This window comes from Biomphalaria glabrata, chromosome 16 (genome assembly GCF_947242115.1).
Source record: "Biomphalaria glabrata chromosome 16, xgBioGlab47.1, whole genome shotgun sequence".
In the NCBI taxonomy this organism is placed as follows: domain Eukaryota; kingdom Metazoa; phylum Mollusca; class Gastropoda; family Planorbidae; genus Biomphalaria; species Biomphalaria glabrata.
The window spans coordinates 12676484-12691405 of NC_074726.1; the positions used below are offsets into that span (position 1 = coordinate 12676484).

Here is a 14922-nt window from a genome sequence, read left to right on the forward strand (position 1 = left end):
GGTGTGGGGGACTTCAATGTGGGTTAGAGATTTAGAAATACAAGTCGGAAAAGGTCGCACAATCGTGCGCAATACGCCCCTGCACTGGAATCTTTTCCTTATTTTTTTTTTACCCATTTTTATAACTACTTAGCAGTGCCTTGAAACCCCGTCCCGCACATTTATATATTGTCGAAGATAACACATAAATCAATAATTTAAAAAAGTAACCACATGATTAATTAAATAATTGTAATTAACTGATTTTGTTTGATATCGAAAAAAGGGAAATAATGCTTACAGTATTGAGATATATGGCTGTACATGTAGAGCTATTCCCCTAAGATAAGCGTTTGTTTGTTTTTTATTTAGCTTGCTACTCGGTATTTCATATTTCTCTTTATTTTAGGGACTATTCACTGCCTACTCTATGAGCTGATATGTGAAAGTAAACATATGTATACATACACAATCTTGTATATGTGATACTAAACTGTTCTCCCCCCCACCCCCATTTGAGACAGCCCTCTTGTCAGCATATTGTGTGTCTACTAACTTTTGAACTCTTCGGAGGAATTAATAGGTCTATTTGTTCCCTTGCTTGACCAACCGTACTGGTTAAAGCTTTTAACAGCTGACAATTTTTGTTTCTTTATTTTTTTTAATATCCACATCTCTTCGAAGCTTAAGAAGCTCCTCGAGAAATGAAGATGTTTAGGCTACTTTCTTGCCCAAATGTGTGCAGGACGACTGGGGTTCAAACCCGGGATCATTGTGACGATAGTCTGGGGGTGACAAATACTTTATTTTATTTCTTGTCTGCTTTCCCCCCCCCCCCCTACCTCACATAACGGCATGGGGTAGGATGGCAGGTTCGTGGGAAAAAACGTTCAACTTCAATTTTTGTAGCTCAGATATTGAGCGTCTACTGAGCAAGTGTGTATACTGCAACGTCGAATTAAAAAACATTCAGAAACCAGATTTAGAACAAATATTTGCATTGAACGTTGAATGCATTGGAGTAATAGCACTATGTTTATTTGTTTACTATGAGCCGTCCTTCAGTTCTATAGTATACCACCGACTTTGTTCACAGTTTGTTTGATGTTTCACACTATAACTATACTCTCGTTTGAAAAGTACTGTCACCAGAGGGCACCTTGTCTGGTAATGAACTCACGCTATTTATCCGAAGTGCTCATTTAGTGACACCAGCAGGAGAAGTGCTAAGCACGGGGAAGGGGGCGGGGAAGAGAGCTATTTAGGTCACGTGCTCACCTTCCTCTGCTCCACTTTAAGTTTTTTTTTTCCTTTTTTTTTTATTTACCCGCTATTTGAAGGTTGCTGGCATCCCGGTGCTATTTTTAGGACTCCAAGTTTGGAAGTGGTGTCTATGCTAAAGTAGCGAACTCTCGCTCGAGTTTCAAAACATTAGCGATGGTCGCTTTAGTGTTGGGGGTCGGGAGAGCTAGCAGCATATTGCTAATAATAATATCAATGAACGGTAACTGTAAATTCTCTTTATAACTAAAATATACATATATTAATTCTCTCTTCTCTCTAAATAATAAGATATTTGATAATACTATGTAAATTAAAATATCTCCTTTTTTTAATAATTGAAATATACTCTCTTTCTTTAATTAAATATTTAATTAGGTGTAGACTCCATCTTTCAGGTCCTTTCCAGTCATCTCTGGGAAAACACTTTTATAATCTTTGTCATGTCTACAACTGAAGCAAGTTTTACGTTTAGTTTTGGTGGTGGTGGTGGTGGTGGTTTGGCGCCTCCTTTAAATGATTCGGAAAATAGTGATCGTCTACTGAGGAACTTTGTGTGGTGCAACGTTGAATAAAAAAAAATATTCAGAAACCAGATTTAGAACAAATATTTTTATTACAATCGTGGAAGGATTGGGGTGGTCGATGATTCCATTCTCATCCGGTCCCACCCCACCTACCCTTAGTTCCACCTGTCTACTTAATGTAGGTAAACACACGGCCTAGATCGTGTGTGCGCTCACCCCTACCCGTTCCACCTTCCCCTTTTTTTTCCCACCGTACACACGCCTCCACCACTGCCCTCCCTCCCCAACCACCCCCCACTCCCTTTCTGGAATGAGGAAGCCGAAGTGAGTCAGTGTTAGCTGCTCACCCAGTGTTGACTTGATGGATTATACGTTTGATCTACTTTATTGGCGGATTATAGGTTTTATTGTATTACATTGGTGGATTTAGAATATATATGCTTGTCCCCTAATTGTTGTTTTTACGATTTATATAATAGATGTTACGTTTTGTTACGGAACGTGCTGTTTAATCATTTAGTAGCGAAGTTTACTCTTTTTCGGCTATATTTATTTCCTATGAGCCTACTATTTAAAAAATTGTGTGTGATTCTGTTCGGTGGTTCTCAAGATATAGTGAGTGGTAGTCCTATTTCCCAGGTTTTTTTTTTCGTGTATTTCCGCGATTAAAGTATAAATATATCAAAACCGTTTTTAATTAGCATCTAAGAGATAAGACGAACATGTGTACAAAATTTCACGTGAATTCGTTTAGTGGTTCAAGAGATTTCGTAATCTCAGCGAGTTGGCATCTCGCGTAAATAGACTTGCTGTAAAATATTCTAAACATATCCTCTACGTAGAATTTTAATCTGTGATGTACACGTTTTATAAAGCTAATCGTGTACTGAAGATATAGGTGTAGGCTACTTTTTTTTTGTCTAGTAACCTACTGACTGCATAACTAAGTACTTGTTCTGTACTGAAATGAGAATTAGGCCTATAACATTGCTTTGTATGCATCTACATTGCCATGAAGTAGCCACTGAATACAACCTGTTGGCCATCCAACTGCGGGAACTTTTGATAACACATTAGTAACAGTGGAATACGGCCTAAATTGTTATTAACAGCTTATATTGTTATTGTGAACTGGTTCTCACGTATACTAGCTGAATAGAGTCAAAGATCTAGTGGGTTTAGGTTTAATCGGTAATATACAGCTTCCAAATAAAGATCCATTCTTAAAGCTTCTATTCTTCTGTAATAGTTCGAAGAAACAATCTCGTGAAGTATTTCTTAATTGGATTTTCGTTATTTAGCTTCTGTCTTGCAAACAAGGGCGTTAATCACTTAACATCCCTAATGGTTAAAAGCCGGCCTCCCATCAAGGGAGGAGCTGACTCACGCAATAATTAGTTTGATTACACACATCCACGCCAATGTACCTACACTGTTAAAAGAGTTGTATTTCCTGATGTCGTGAGTACGTTTTCCCCCTCCCCCTTTCTTTTCCCAAATTTTATTTACGTCTGTCTGTTTTGTGTGTCTGTTTGCTTCTAGAGTTGTTGGCCTTACTTATATGTACCAATGTGTTATAGTGCAAGATAATTCCTTGTTACACTCTAGCGACCACATAGATACACTCACGTTCTAAGAGATATATAATTCCACGGATCTAATCTATCAAGTTATGTTATAACAATGCCTGGATTACCATCCCGCCTGAAGCCGGGCTGTGCCCTGGTTTGGCTTCTCTTGTTCGTTCTTTTGGGTGAGTTTCATTTATCTGTTCTCCACCTGCATGCAGTATGTTTAGAGAATAGTCTGTAGTAGAGATTATCTTAACTTTCCAGGCAGCTAACTGGTGGCCCATTTGATAATGTCAAAAGTGGCCCCATAAAATAGGCTTTAATGAGAAGACAATGACCCCCCCCCCCTCCTTTTTTTTATAGTGCAATATCTGCCTTCTTGTAACCATTATTCAAAGTCAATGGAAGGGAAATAAAAACATGATTTAAATAATGCCACTGTTTGTTGACCTATCATAGTAGTCTTGGATGCTTTGATAGTTCATGATTTTATAAAGTAATATTTGTTCTAAAGCTAACCAGAAAAAAAAATTGACCATCAGTTAGTTTCATATCTTACTGGTACATCTGTTTCTTACATATTACTGATATCGAAATGTTATAGAAGATAATTACGTAGGCTACTACGCATTTCATGTGTCAATCTAGCCATGCATGTTAACCAATGACTTTAACTCTGCCTAGTCGTTGGCTTTCCTGGCTGATTCAGGCAACCCATTCCATTTTCCAATGGCGCTAGGGAAAAAGGAGCACTTGTAAGAATTTGTTCTAGCATAAGGAATAAGAAATGTGCACAGATTCTCTGTCAAAGACCCTTCATGTGATCAGGCTCACACCATATCAGCGTGGTTTCTATAACTTAAAGCCATTATTGGCCAGATGGACGGTGAAATCAAAACATTCTGTTACAATTAGCTGTACGACTTTTTGCATCAGTCAAATAGTTGAAGAAGTACGAGGCTTTAGTCAAATAGTTGATATTTTCTAGAAGTACGAGGCTTTAGTCAAATAGTTGATATTTTCTAGAAGTACGAGGCTTTAGTCAAATAGTTGATATTTTCTAGAAGTACGAGGCTTTAGTCAAATAGTTGATATTTTCTAGAAGTACGAGGCTTTAGTCAAATAGTTGATATTTTCTAGAAGTACGAGGCTTTAGTCAAATAGTTGATATTTTCTAGAAGTACGAGGCTTTAGTCAAATAGTTGATATTTTCTAGAAGTACGAGGCTTTAGTCAAATAGTTGATATTTTCTAGAAGTACGAGGCTTTAGTCAAATAGTTTGATATTTTCTAGAAGTACGAGGCTTTAGTCAAATAGTTGATATTTTCTAGAAGTACGAGGCTTTAGTCAAATAGTTGATATTTTCTAGAAGTACGAGGCTTTAGTCAAATAGTTTGATATTTTCTAGAAGTACGAGGCTTTAGTCAAATAGTTTGATATTTTCTAGAAGTACGAGGCTTTAGTCAAATAGTTTGATATTTTCTAGAAGTACGAGGCTTTAGTCAAATAGTTTGATATTTTCTAGAAGTACGAGGCTTTAGTCAAATAGTTTGATATTTTCTAGAAGTACGAGGCTTTAGTCAAATAGTTTGATATTTTCTAGAAGTACGAGGCTTTAGTCAAATAGTTTGATATTTTCTAGAAGTACGAGGCTTTAGTCAAATAGTTTGATATTTTCTAGAAGTACGAGGCTTTAGTCAAATAGTTTGATATTTTCTAGAAGTACGAGGCTTTAGTCAAATAGTTTGATATTTTCTAGAAGTACGAGGCTTTAGTCAAATAGTTTGATATTTTCTAGAAGTACGAGGCTTTAGTCAAATAGTTGATATTTTCTAGAAGTACGAGGCTTTAGTCAAATAGTTTGATATTTTCTAGAAGTACGAGGCTTTAGTCAAATAGTTGATATTTTCTAGAAGTACGAGGCTTTAGTCAAATAGTTGATATTTTCTAGAAGTACGAGGCTTTAGTCAAATAGTTTGATATTTTCTAGAAGTACGAGGCTTTAGTCAAATAGTTGATATTTTCTAGAAGTACGAGGCTTTAGTCAAATAGTTGATATTTTCTAGAAGTACGAGGCTTTAGTCAAATAGTTGATATTTTCTAGAAGTACGAGGCTTTAGTCAAATAGTTGATATTTTCTAGAAGTACGAGGCTTTAGTCAAATAGTTGATATTTTCTAGAAGTACGAGGCTTTAGTCAAATAGTTGATATTTTCTAGAAGTACGAGGCTTTAGTCAAATAGTTGATATTTTCTAGAAGTACGAGGCTTTAGTCAAATAGTTGATATTTTCTAGAAGTACGAGGCTTTAGTCAAATAGTTGATATTTTCTAGAAGTACGAGGCTTTAGTCAAATAGTTGATATTTTCTAGAAGTACGAGGCTTTAGTCAAATAGTTGATATTTTCTAGAAGTACGAGGCTTTAGTCAAACTCTTTTAAATAGTGTCAATGAGCTCTTCAAATCCTTACCAAAGTGCTTGGCAGAATTGTAGAGTGTATGGAGATTCTATTACATTTTTTAGATTTGCTTAGTAAAAAAGTATATAGTTTTTTTTTAATGCTGTATCTGCCGTCATTTAGTGTTTTTTTTTTGTTTTTTTTTAAATAAAGGCGTTTGGCTGTTTCGTTTGTCACAGGTATGAAACAACTCCCCTAGTCAATCAAATTACAAGCAATCTTACTTGGCTGGCCTTTGGCCAATTGCTCCAATAGGGCTCCCGCGCCTGGCAGTGTTTCCATTAAGCATATCACTATCAGTCATGGCTCTTGTCACAGGCTTTTAAAGATGTAGGACTTAAAAGAGTTAACATATTTAGTGTAGGCCTATCGTACTTCTATTAACCCACTGGCGCCTATTGCGTTTGAGTTACTTCCTATGCATGTTGCATAATAAATGTTGGTATAGGCTTATTGATCTTATTAATAGTAGTAGGCCTAATTGTTATTGTAAATTGGGCCCCGCGATTCGTAAGGCCGGCCCTGTGGCTATCTTTCTCTCCAAAGTTAGTCCAAAAATGACTTTGTCAAGAAGGGTCAATTACATTTAGATGTATGACCTTATATAAGCAAGTAAATACTTTGCTTGCGTGAAACGTTTCTGCATTTCTGTTTTATATGCTCGTATCTTGTTCATGTCAGTAGTCAACATCATAGTTTGATCACGTGGTATCACGTGGTATCAGTGTAAGAATTGCGCTTGAATGAAACAAAAAGTTTCACATCCTGTTTCAATTTTACTGTCAATGACGTCATTAGCTGACTCTCACCTACTACAGCTCTCGCTGACAACTAGAAGCTTACTGCCTCAAATAAATGAGTCATGTTTCTATCCTGTGTGTGTGTGCATTTAATCTTTTATGTTTGTGCTTAAAAAAAAAGGGTGAAAGATGATCTCCACCTGCTGGGGTGCAGGTATTTCTCATTCCACTTATTTGTTTGGGGAGGAAGTGAAAATTAACAGAAGATGACCATTTTTTTTTGTACAAAGCTTATATCAACTCACTCTGTCTTTCACTCTGTCTGGTACAATTTTTGTACATCTTATTTCTCCCACTTCCCATTCTCGGATCAAGCTGAAACTTTGCACAATTATTCATTGTTCCTTACAAAACGTGAATTAATAATAATAATAAAAAAAACAATTAATTAATTAACTAGTGGTAATTAATTAATTTAGTTTATGTTAAGTGAAATAAATCTTACAGTATGCTCTAGGTATATATAGCTATAAATATACAGTTCTTCCCCCTAAGTAAGCCTCATTTTTTTTTTAAAGAGTACTTTTTATATTTTGCTTGTTACAAAGCATACATCAACTCACTCTGTCTGTCTGGTACAAATTTTGTACTAGTTATTTCTCCCTTGTTACAATCTCAGATCAAGCTGAAAATTTGCACAATTATTGTTCCTAGCAAAACATGAATCAACTAAAAATTAACCAATTAACTCTCTCATTCTCTCTCTCCCACTCTCTCTCATCTCTTTTTTTTTCCTCCATCACTACATATTCTTTATTTGATGTGACTGACATTCTTCACCACACAAGATTTTTTGACAGTCTTTCTACATTCTTCTCTGTTCTTTTGTCTTGGATAGAACCTCTTTCAATGGCAGGCCCTTCTATTCGTTTATCACTTTCTCTGTCTGCCACTTGACATTGGTAACTTTTGAACAAAAATTTTAATGGGTATTTTCATTTGTTGCTAACAATATTTTGTGCAAATTATGATAATTTTATCATTCATATGTTGAGAATTTTGTGAATTATATAATAAATATTGCAAGGACTTTCCCATTTGTTCTGATTGAGTTGTGATGTGTCAGTCAATTTATAACTCTGCTTCTAATAAGAGATTTTTACAAGTTGGGAAAATTTCTTTTTACATTTTGAACTGCTCCACTTTTTTTTTTTTTTTTTCTCCCGCTCTCTTATTTAAGTTCTATTTTCATTTTGACCACCACCTCTCTTAGTTACCTGAAACCCAAGTGATCAAAGATATGTCCATTTGTGAAATTAGAGTTTACTTTGTTATTTTGTAAATGTTTCTTAAAAATATTTTTTTTACAAGCTTATAGAAGTGTCCAAATCTAGCTGTGATATCTCTAAAAGTTTGTGAAGACTATAAAATGTTCTTTTGATTGTATCTACAGACATAAGCACTGAACAAAGGACTCCTCGGCCTTCTCAGCAGAGGCGAGTTAAGATCATTGACTTCAATGGCGCTGCCATGGTCAAGTTTAACTTCCATGAGCTCCCACCTGATTACCTGAAAAGGATGCAAAAGGAGGACTTCCAGTTCTATTTCTACTCTCGTGGCCGAGCTGATGGACTTCTGTGGTTGCATGAAGACACTGAGCGCAAGATGTACATTGCATTAAAGGTTAGAGAATCAGCTAATTCAATGATGTAATTAAATACACTCACTATACTAAAGGGAAATAGAGTTTCCCAAACATGTGTCAATTAGTTGAGTAGTTCTCAAACTGTCAGGATCCATGAGATGACTGTAGGAAATTCAAATTAACATGAAAGTTGAATACAATTAAAATAATTTTTTGACTAAGAGCTAGTTAATAACAATCGGATAATTTGAATAATAATCAACTAGAAATTTGTGCTCGTTGAGATTTGCAGTTGCTATTTAGAAGTTGAGCCAGACATTAACTAAACACACTAATAAATTCTCATCATGTTTATCCAATTTTTTTATTTTTTTTTAATTTTATTTTTTCAAAAGTTTTAATGTTTGAATTTCAATAAATTTAATATACAATGCATTTATTTAGCTTTTTCACTGAGGGATCCATGGGCAAATTTTGTCTATATTAAAAGGGTCCCCCAGTCAAAAACGTTTTAGAACCTCTGAATTAAGGGAATTGTAGTGGTCCACACTACAATGCCATTCAACTTGTTTTTGTTTTTTTTTTTGTCCTAATTAAGCTAGATTGAATTTAAAATCTCTTGATTAATATAGTGGTCTTTGAGACCCAGAGTTTAAATCTTGAGATCTCATTTCAGACCTAGTGTGACCAACTGTGAAGAAGTTTTCAAAAAAAAAATGTCTCAAGTCTCTTTAACGACAAAGGCTGCTCATAGCTGTCCTAGTGATAGAGGCTTTTATTCTCCCTCCTACCAGCATGGTTGACATCAAACATCCACACACTTGAGTGAGCAAAGCTGCTACTTTACCACTGCCCAGAGGTGGTAAAGTATAGGCTGCTCATATCACTTAAGTGTGTTATTAATTCTCTAATAGTGCTGCTATTTGCCCGTCTCTTCATGTCAGGCTGCTATTTTCTTAAATAGGTAGAAGCAATGGTTTAAATCATTGAAACTTGGACCTACTCCAATACATTGAACGTGTCCCATTAGAACTCAGAGTGTTTTTGACAATGTGATTGTTATTTAACTTTGTTTTAAGAGAGGGAAGAGTCTAATTATAAATAATTTACGGATTTTTGTTTCTACCAGGATGGTTACCTAATCTTTGTCATTGATGACTACACAGGGCAGCCTCGTGTTATTAACATTGGCCAGCGAGATGGTGTTCGATTTGATGATAGTAGATGGTACTTGTTCAAGATGCATAGGGATGGAAGAACTGTAAGCAGAATATTTTATACCTGACTTGGTTTTATACACCAGAATTCTTCATATCTCCCTGTGTACCCATATACAATACTTCTTCCCTCCCTTAGTCTGTTGGACCATTGGGGCACCACACAAGAACTGTCAATCGTCTTTCTCCATTCCTCTCTGTCCTTTGCCTTGAATTGAATTTCTTTCAATGACATACCTGCCCATTCTTTGGTATTGTCTTCCAATCGCTTTCTCTGTCTTCCTCTTCTTCTTCCTGAAGGATAGGCTTTGCGAGTCAATAAATAGATCCTGTTTTTTTTCAAGCTTATATCAGTGAATGTTACTGGACCTTTATTTGCTTTTTTTTTTTACATAGATGGGCTCAAAATTTTGTTAAATTTACATTTTCTATTTTTTCAAACTTTGATATTGATAATAACTAGCTAAATTCTTGAATTGAGATTCCTTAAAAAAAATATTTTTTTTATCTTCTGATTGTATGAAAATAACAAAGACACACTAAGTCAGATGAAATAGCCTATGAGAGACATACATAATGATGGGAAAAACAGTTGAAGATTGTCAGAAATAAAGAATTTTTATTTATCACTAACCTTTTTTTATCTTGAATTCTAATAAGAAACCAGAAATGAAACGTGTAAGTAATGTGTAAAATTAAGATTATAATTTTTTTTTCTGACCTGACTAGATCACAATGACTGTTGATGATAAGTACCCAGAGACATTCATGTTCTCGAGAAACATGCAGCTCCTATCTCCTGGCTATGTCTATCTTGCTGGCACAGAAAACACCTACAGATCCACTAATGGCAATATTGTAAGAAACTTCAATGGTGGTATGGCCCAGGTAAGATATGTCCAACATTGACCCTTTATCCTGTCTCAGAACAGAGTTACCCATTTATCTTCATTGTAAACCTAAAATTTATTTTAATAAACAAGTAAGTCAATTATTATCTATTACATATTCAAAACATTGCTCTATTATGTAATAAAATTACCAAAGACTGCAGCTTCATGAGTAAATCTATTTCTTTTTCTCCATAATGGGGGAAGTTTTTCACTACCATGCTAACAACACAAAGGTACACTTATTTACAGATGTAATTGTATACAAGCAGGCTATTTCTTACACTTGAAAATCATGTATGCCTCACACAGTGTAAGATACACAATCCATAAATTACTATTTTTCCCTAAATTAAAAAAAAAAACAATTTAAAATCACTGCTTATGCATTTTTAGGATTCTATTCAATGACACTTTTTGAACAGAAGAAGTGAATAAAATTTCATAATTATCCTTTGATCTAGAGATGTACAAGTTCTTTTTATATATCAGTATTTTTAACATTGTTTAAACTGAAATCTTAACAGAAATTTTATAGTTATAAAAAAAAATAATTTGTTTTTGTTCTATTCAAATATGTATTTTATTTGCAGGTATTATATCAAGGTGAGCGTATGGAAGGGTCCCAACCATATATACAGGAAGTTAACCTTATAACTCAGTTTGGAGATAATTTTGGAGAAGGAATCAAAATTGTTAATCAGACTTGGTATGAAACGGTTACATCTTCGCCTGATCCAGTGGTTACTAGGGCACCCCGACCCCGTCCTACTTGGCCTGATCCTGGCCCTGAGATCACTGTACCCACAGTGGCCACTAGAACCCCCCGACCCACACTTCGTCCTACTACTCCACCACTGCCACCATTGACACAAGTCACCATCAAGGATAAAACAACTTACTTCATTATTCAGGAGGTAAACTTTAAAATGTTTTGTCTATATTTAGAATGAAAATGGGAAGATTGATTTGATTAATTTCTTTGTTCAGAGCTGAGAAGAATACAATTTTATTTCCCACATGTCTAAATTTACATTAGATTTATGTTCTGTTAGTTACTTAAATTCTGAGATATATCCTTTTCATGTTACATAGATTACTTAAGGGATTAAATGGTTAGTACAAAACATGAATTCTCAGAGACTAAATAGAGCAGTTTTGAGTTTTGAATGCTTTCTATTGGATACAGTGGTCCCAAGCTAAAGTATAAAGTTCTACTGCATTCAAGTAGAGTAGATACACAATCTTTGTGAATTCTCCATTGAAATCAACACTGTTCATAATCTAATTACATTTACATTTTTTTATGATTAATTAGATTAGATTAGATCATTAAACTTTTTGTCAATATTTTTCCATCATCACCCAGATATAATGGGCCATCTAAAAGAATCTATTTCTAGTCTTTTCCATGAATCTTTTCTTTAGTTTAGATATCTCAGACAACCATTTCATGCTCAAATTGGATTTATTTTATGTGTTTGTGTGAGATAAGAGAGAGAGATAGAGAGAATGTGATATAAGAGATAAGAAATGAGAGAAGAGAAACCATGTGAGTTAAGAGAGATCATGTGAAATAAGAGATCACATTGTTAGACACTTCATTAGTGCAGCGACGCACCATAGTTGATAGACTTTGGATGGGACAGTTGGTGACGGATAGTGACTTTAAATTTATATGGTATTTTATAAAGTTGGTATTGGGATTTTAATCTGTCACTTGACAAAGACACAAATGAGTCCCATTTTGTGTTAAACATAGTTCGAATTGTTGAACAGTCTGGAATGAGTTCTCCATCTGTTCTTGTGATGGTTTTGTCTTTGCATCAAACTTGTGCTGTTCAAAATACGCTCTTACAAGACACTCAAACATAAATGTCAAAGTCAGACACATCTCTACTACTGCACAGCAACCATTACAAACATGCCAGATAACAGGTGACATTTCAGATAAAAGTTAACATATTGACTTCAGTTTTTTTATTGTTTTTTTGTTGTTTTTTTTGCAGTCCTTCATACCCTCCTCTGGCAACAGTTTGTCCTTTAAGTTCCAAACCATCAAGAACAAGGCTCTACTCTTGTATGCAATGAGCAATATTGCTGGAAAAAATTTCTTTGAGTTTGAGATCTATGATGGTCTGTTGTACTTTGTGTACAACTTTGGAGGCACCACCAAAAGGAAGCTCATCTCTAACTCTGAAGTATCTGATGGCCAGTCTCATGAGGTATTGTGGCATAGCTAGGGGAAATAATTGAGATAATTTATTGAAGGGAAAAAATATGTAATCAATCAGAAAAATTATTTAATTTAAAAAAATTATCAGTGCATATAGCATATACATATTGGACTGATTCATTAAAAATTTATTAAAGAAATGATATTTTTCTAATTATTTAATAATTTGTAGACTTATTGATTGATAGCTAGTTGCTATTATAATAAATAATTAAATGATGTAAACATTTATAGCTTGAGAATTTTTTTTTATAGATCACAAAATTACTTTGTTTTTTATACAAAGTTTGTAAATTCCCTTTTTCTGTCTTAGCATTTATAACCATGTCTGAAGAGCTTAATTTTTTTAAATTACTAACTTGAAATCTGCAGCTGATAATAAAAAGTCAGACTTTATTTTTGTATACTATCTGATTTGTCTACCATTCTTTCCTTTACTTCCCAAACCACACACCACGCTATGAAATCATCTAACTTACGTCCGTTTTTTTTTTTCAGCTGTCTATTAGATTTCAACCCAATCAGATAATTATCAATTTAGATGGAAGTTCCGTCAGGATTCCCCTGGAACAAAATGAACAACTGCCAACAACTCCAAGTATGTATTTTACTAATTAGTTTGCTTTTATGACTTGGAAGAGCTGGGATTGGATGGGGATGTGAAAGTAGAAGTAGCCATACTTACTTGGGAACTTGCACTTTTTCAATGTTTCATTTAAGTTTTTGAAACATTGAGGTGTGGTGGCTGAATCGTAAAGCGCTTGACTTTTGTACAAGAGGGTTTTGGGTTTGAAACCTGTTGAAGGTTGGGATTTTTTTATTTCGGAATCTTTAGGGTGCCTCTGAGTTCACCCAGCTCTAATGGCTGCCTGATATTAGTTGAGGTCAAGTAAAGGCTGTTATTGTGCTGGCCACATTACACCCTCTTAAACCATGATTCACAGAAATAGATGAATTTTACATCATCTGCCCTATGGACTGCATGGTCTGAAAGTGGAACTTTTACTTACTTTGAAAGATTAATTAGGAATTTCGAAACAGAAAAAAAAAATACATTCAATATTTTTAAAAAAATAGGAACTACATAGAATCTCTACAAAAAAAAAGATCAATTAACACATTCATTCAACAGGTATAAGGGTCAGTGACTGTATTTATACACATCATAGGCATTGTCTTGTTAAATGATTCTTTGCAGAGTTTGGTGGTCACAAAGTTAAAGGTGAATGACTTACAACACTCATGACATACAAATAAAAATACATCTTTCCTCTCTGCAGCCAAAGTACATGTAGGTGGCTACATATCTTATGATCTACTCCCATGGCACACCTGGGCCAGAAGTAACTATCAGGGCTGCCTGGAAGACTTTAAGATGAATTCTCAAACAGTTGATTTTAAATCTTTAGTACAAAATCTGGTGAGTTGAGTTGGATATGTCAAAATAAGTAAATTAGTAAATATTTTTCATTTGATCCTTAGATCTACCAAATTTGGCAGCTTCAGATAACCCCAACCACACTTGTATACATACAAGAGGACATCACACTTAATATTTCTCAGATATAGCTTTTTGTTTATCCTGCTACTCTTTCTCTCCTAATTGATGATACCATCGTTGATTTGAACTTATTAAATTAAATTAATGTTTAATTTTATAGACTTTACTTTGTCTTATATAAAATAAGCCTGCATTTCTCTTTTATTCTATAACCAATAAAACATTTCTGGTAACAAACGAACACGTTATTGAAGCTAAATAAAAAAAAGCGAAGTTAAATACTACTTAGCAAAATGAAGAGTTCCTTTCGAACGTGAAAATAATTACGGACAGAAAGAGTTAAATTAAATTGTGAAATATTTTTTTGGTATCTTTTTTTTTTGTTGTTTCTTTCTATCGTTAAACAGACATGTTTAAACTTCAAACTGTTTCCTTTGTAATGCTTTCTAAACTCTATTTGTCTACCAGCCAGCCAAGCAAGTTGAAAGCATCTGTGTTGCAATGCCTCAAGAGTGTTCATCACGTCCCTGTACAAATGGCTACTGCTTAAACCAATGGGGAGGCTACTACTGTGACTGCAGAGCCACTGAGTTTGCTGGGCTACAATGTGGAGAATGTGAGTGCTTTTAAGATTGCTAGTCATATTATTAGATTGTAAGAGTTGATACTTTTTTATATTTGTGTAACGTTATGAAAATGTGTTCACAACATTGATTTAGTGTGTTACCAACTAAGTTTCTTTTTGTCAGTTCTTGTGTTGTTCTAGTTTAATAAAGCCTTGTTTCTCATTAATTCAAACCCAAGTAAAGCTACTATTTTCCTCCTACAACACCTGATTTAACTCCTAAAATATCTTTGTATATAAACTAAAACCCTGAA

General features: G+C 34.5%; 1 protein-coding gene across 7 annotated transcripts in view; it reads left to right on the plus strand.

Moving 5' to 3' along the window:
* The window catches only part of LOC106070898 (uncharacterized), a 104080-nt gene that overhangs the window by 61821 nt on the left and 27337 nt on the right, over positions 1 to 14922 (plus strand). For all 7 annotated transcript variants that reach the window (XM_013230883.2, XM_056013548.1, XM_056013549.1 and 4 more), the window contains 8 exons: positions 8008 to 8237; positions 9329 to 9460; positions 10146 to 10304; positions 10900 to 11223; positions 12316 to 12531; positions 13041 to 13140; positions 13823 to 13962; positions 14512 to 14659. In XM_013230883.2, coding sequence (XP_013086337.2) covers positions 8008 to 8237; positions 9329 to 9460; positions 10146 to 10304; positions 10900 to 11223; positions 12316 to 12531; positions 13041 to 13140; positions 13823 to 13962; positions 14512 to 14659 — 1449 coding nt within the window. The remainder of the gene's footprint in view (positions 1 to 8007; positions 8238 to 9328; positions 9461 to 10145; positions 10305 to 10899; positions 11224 to 12315; positions 12532 to 13040; positions 13141 to 13822; positions 13963 to 14511; positions 14660 to 14922) is intronic.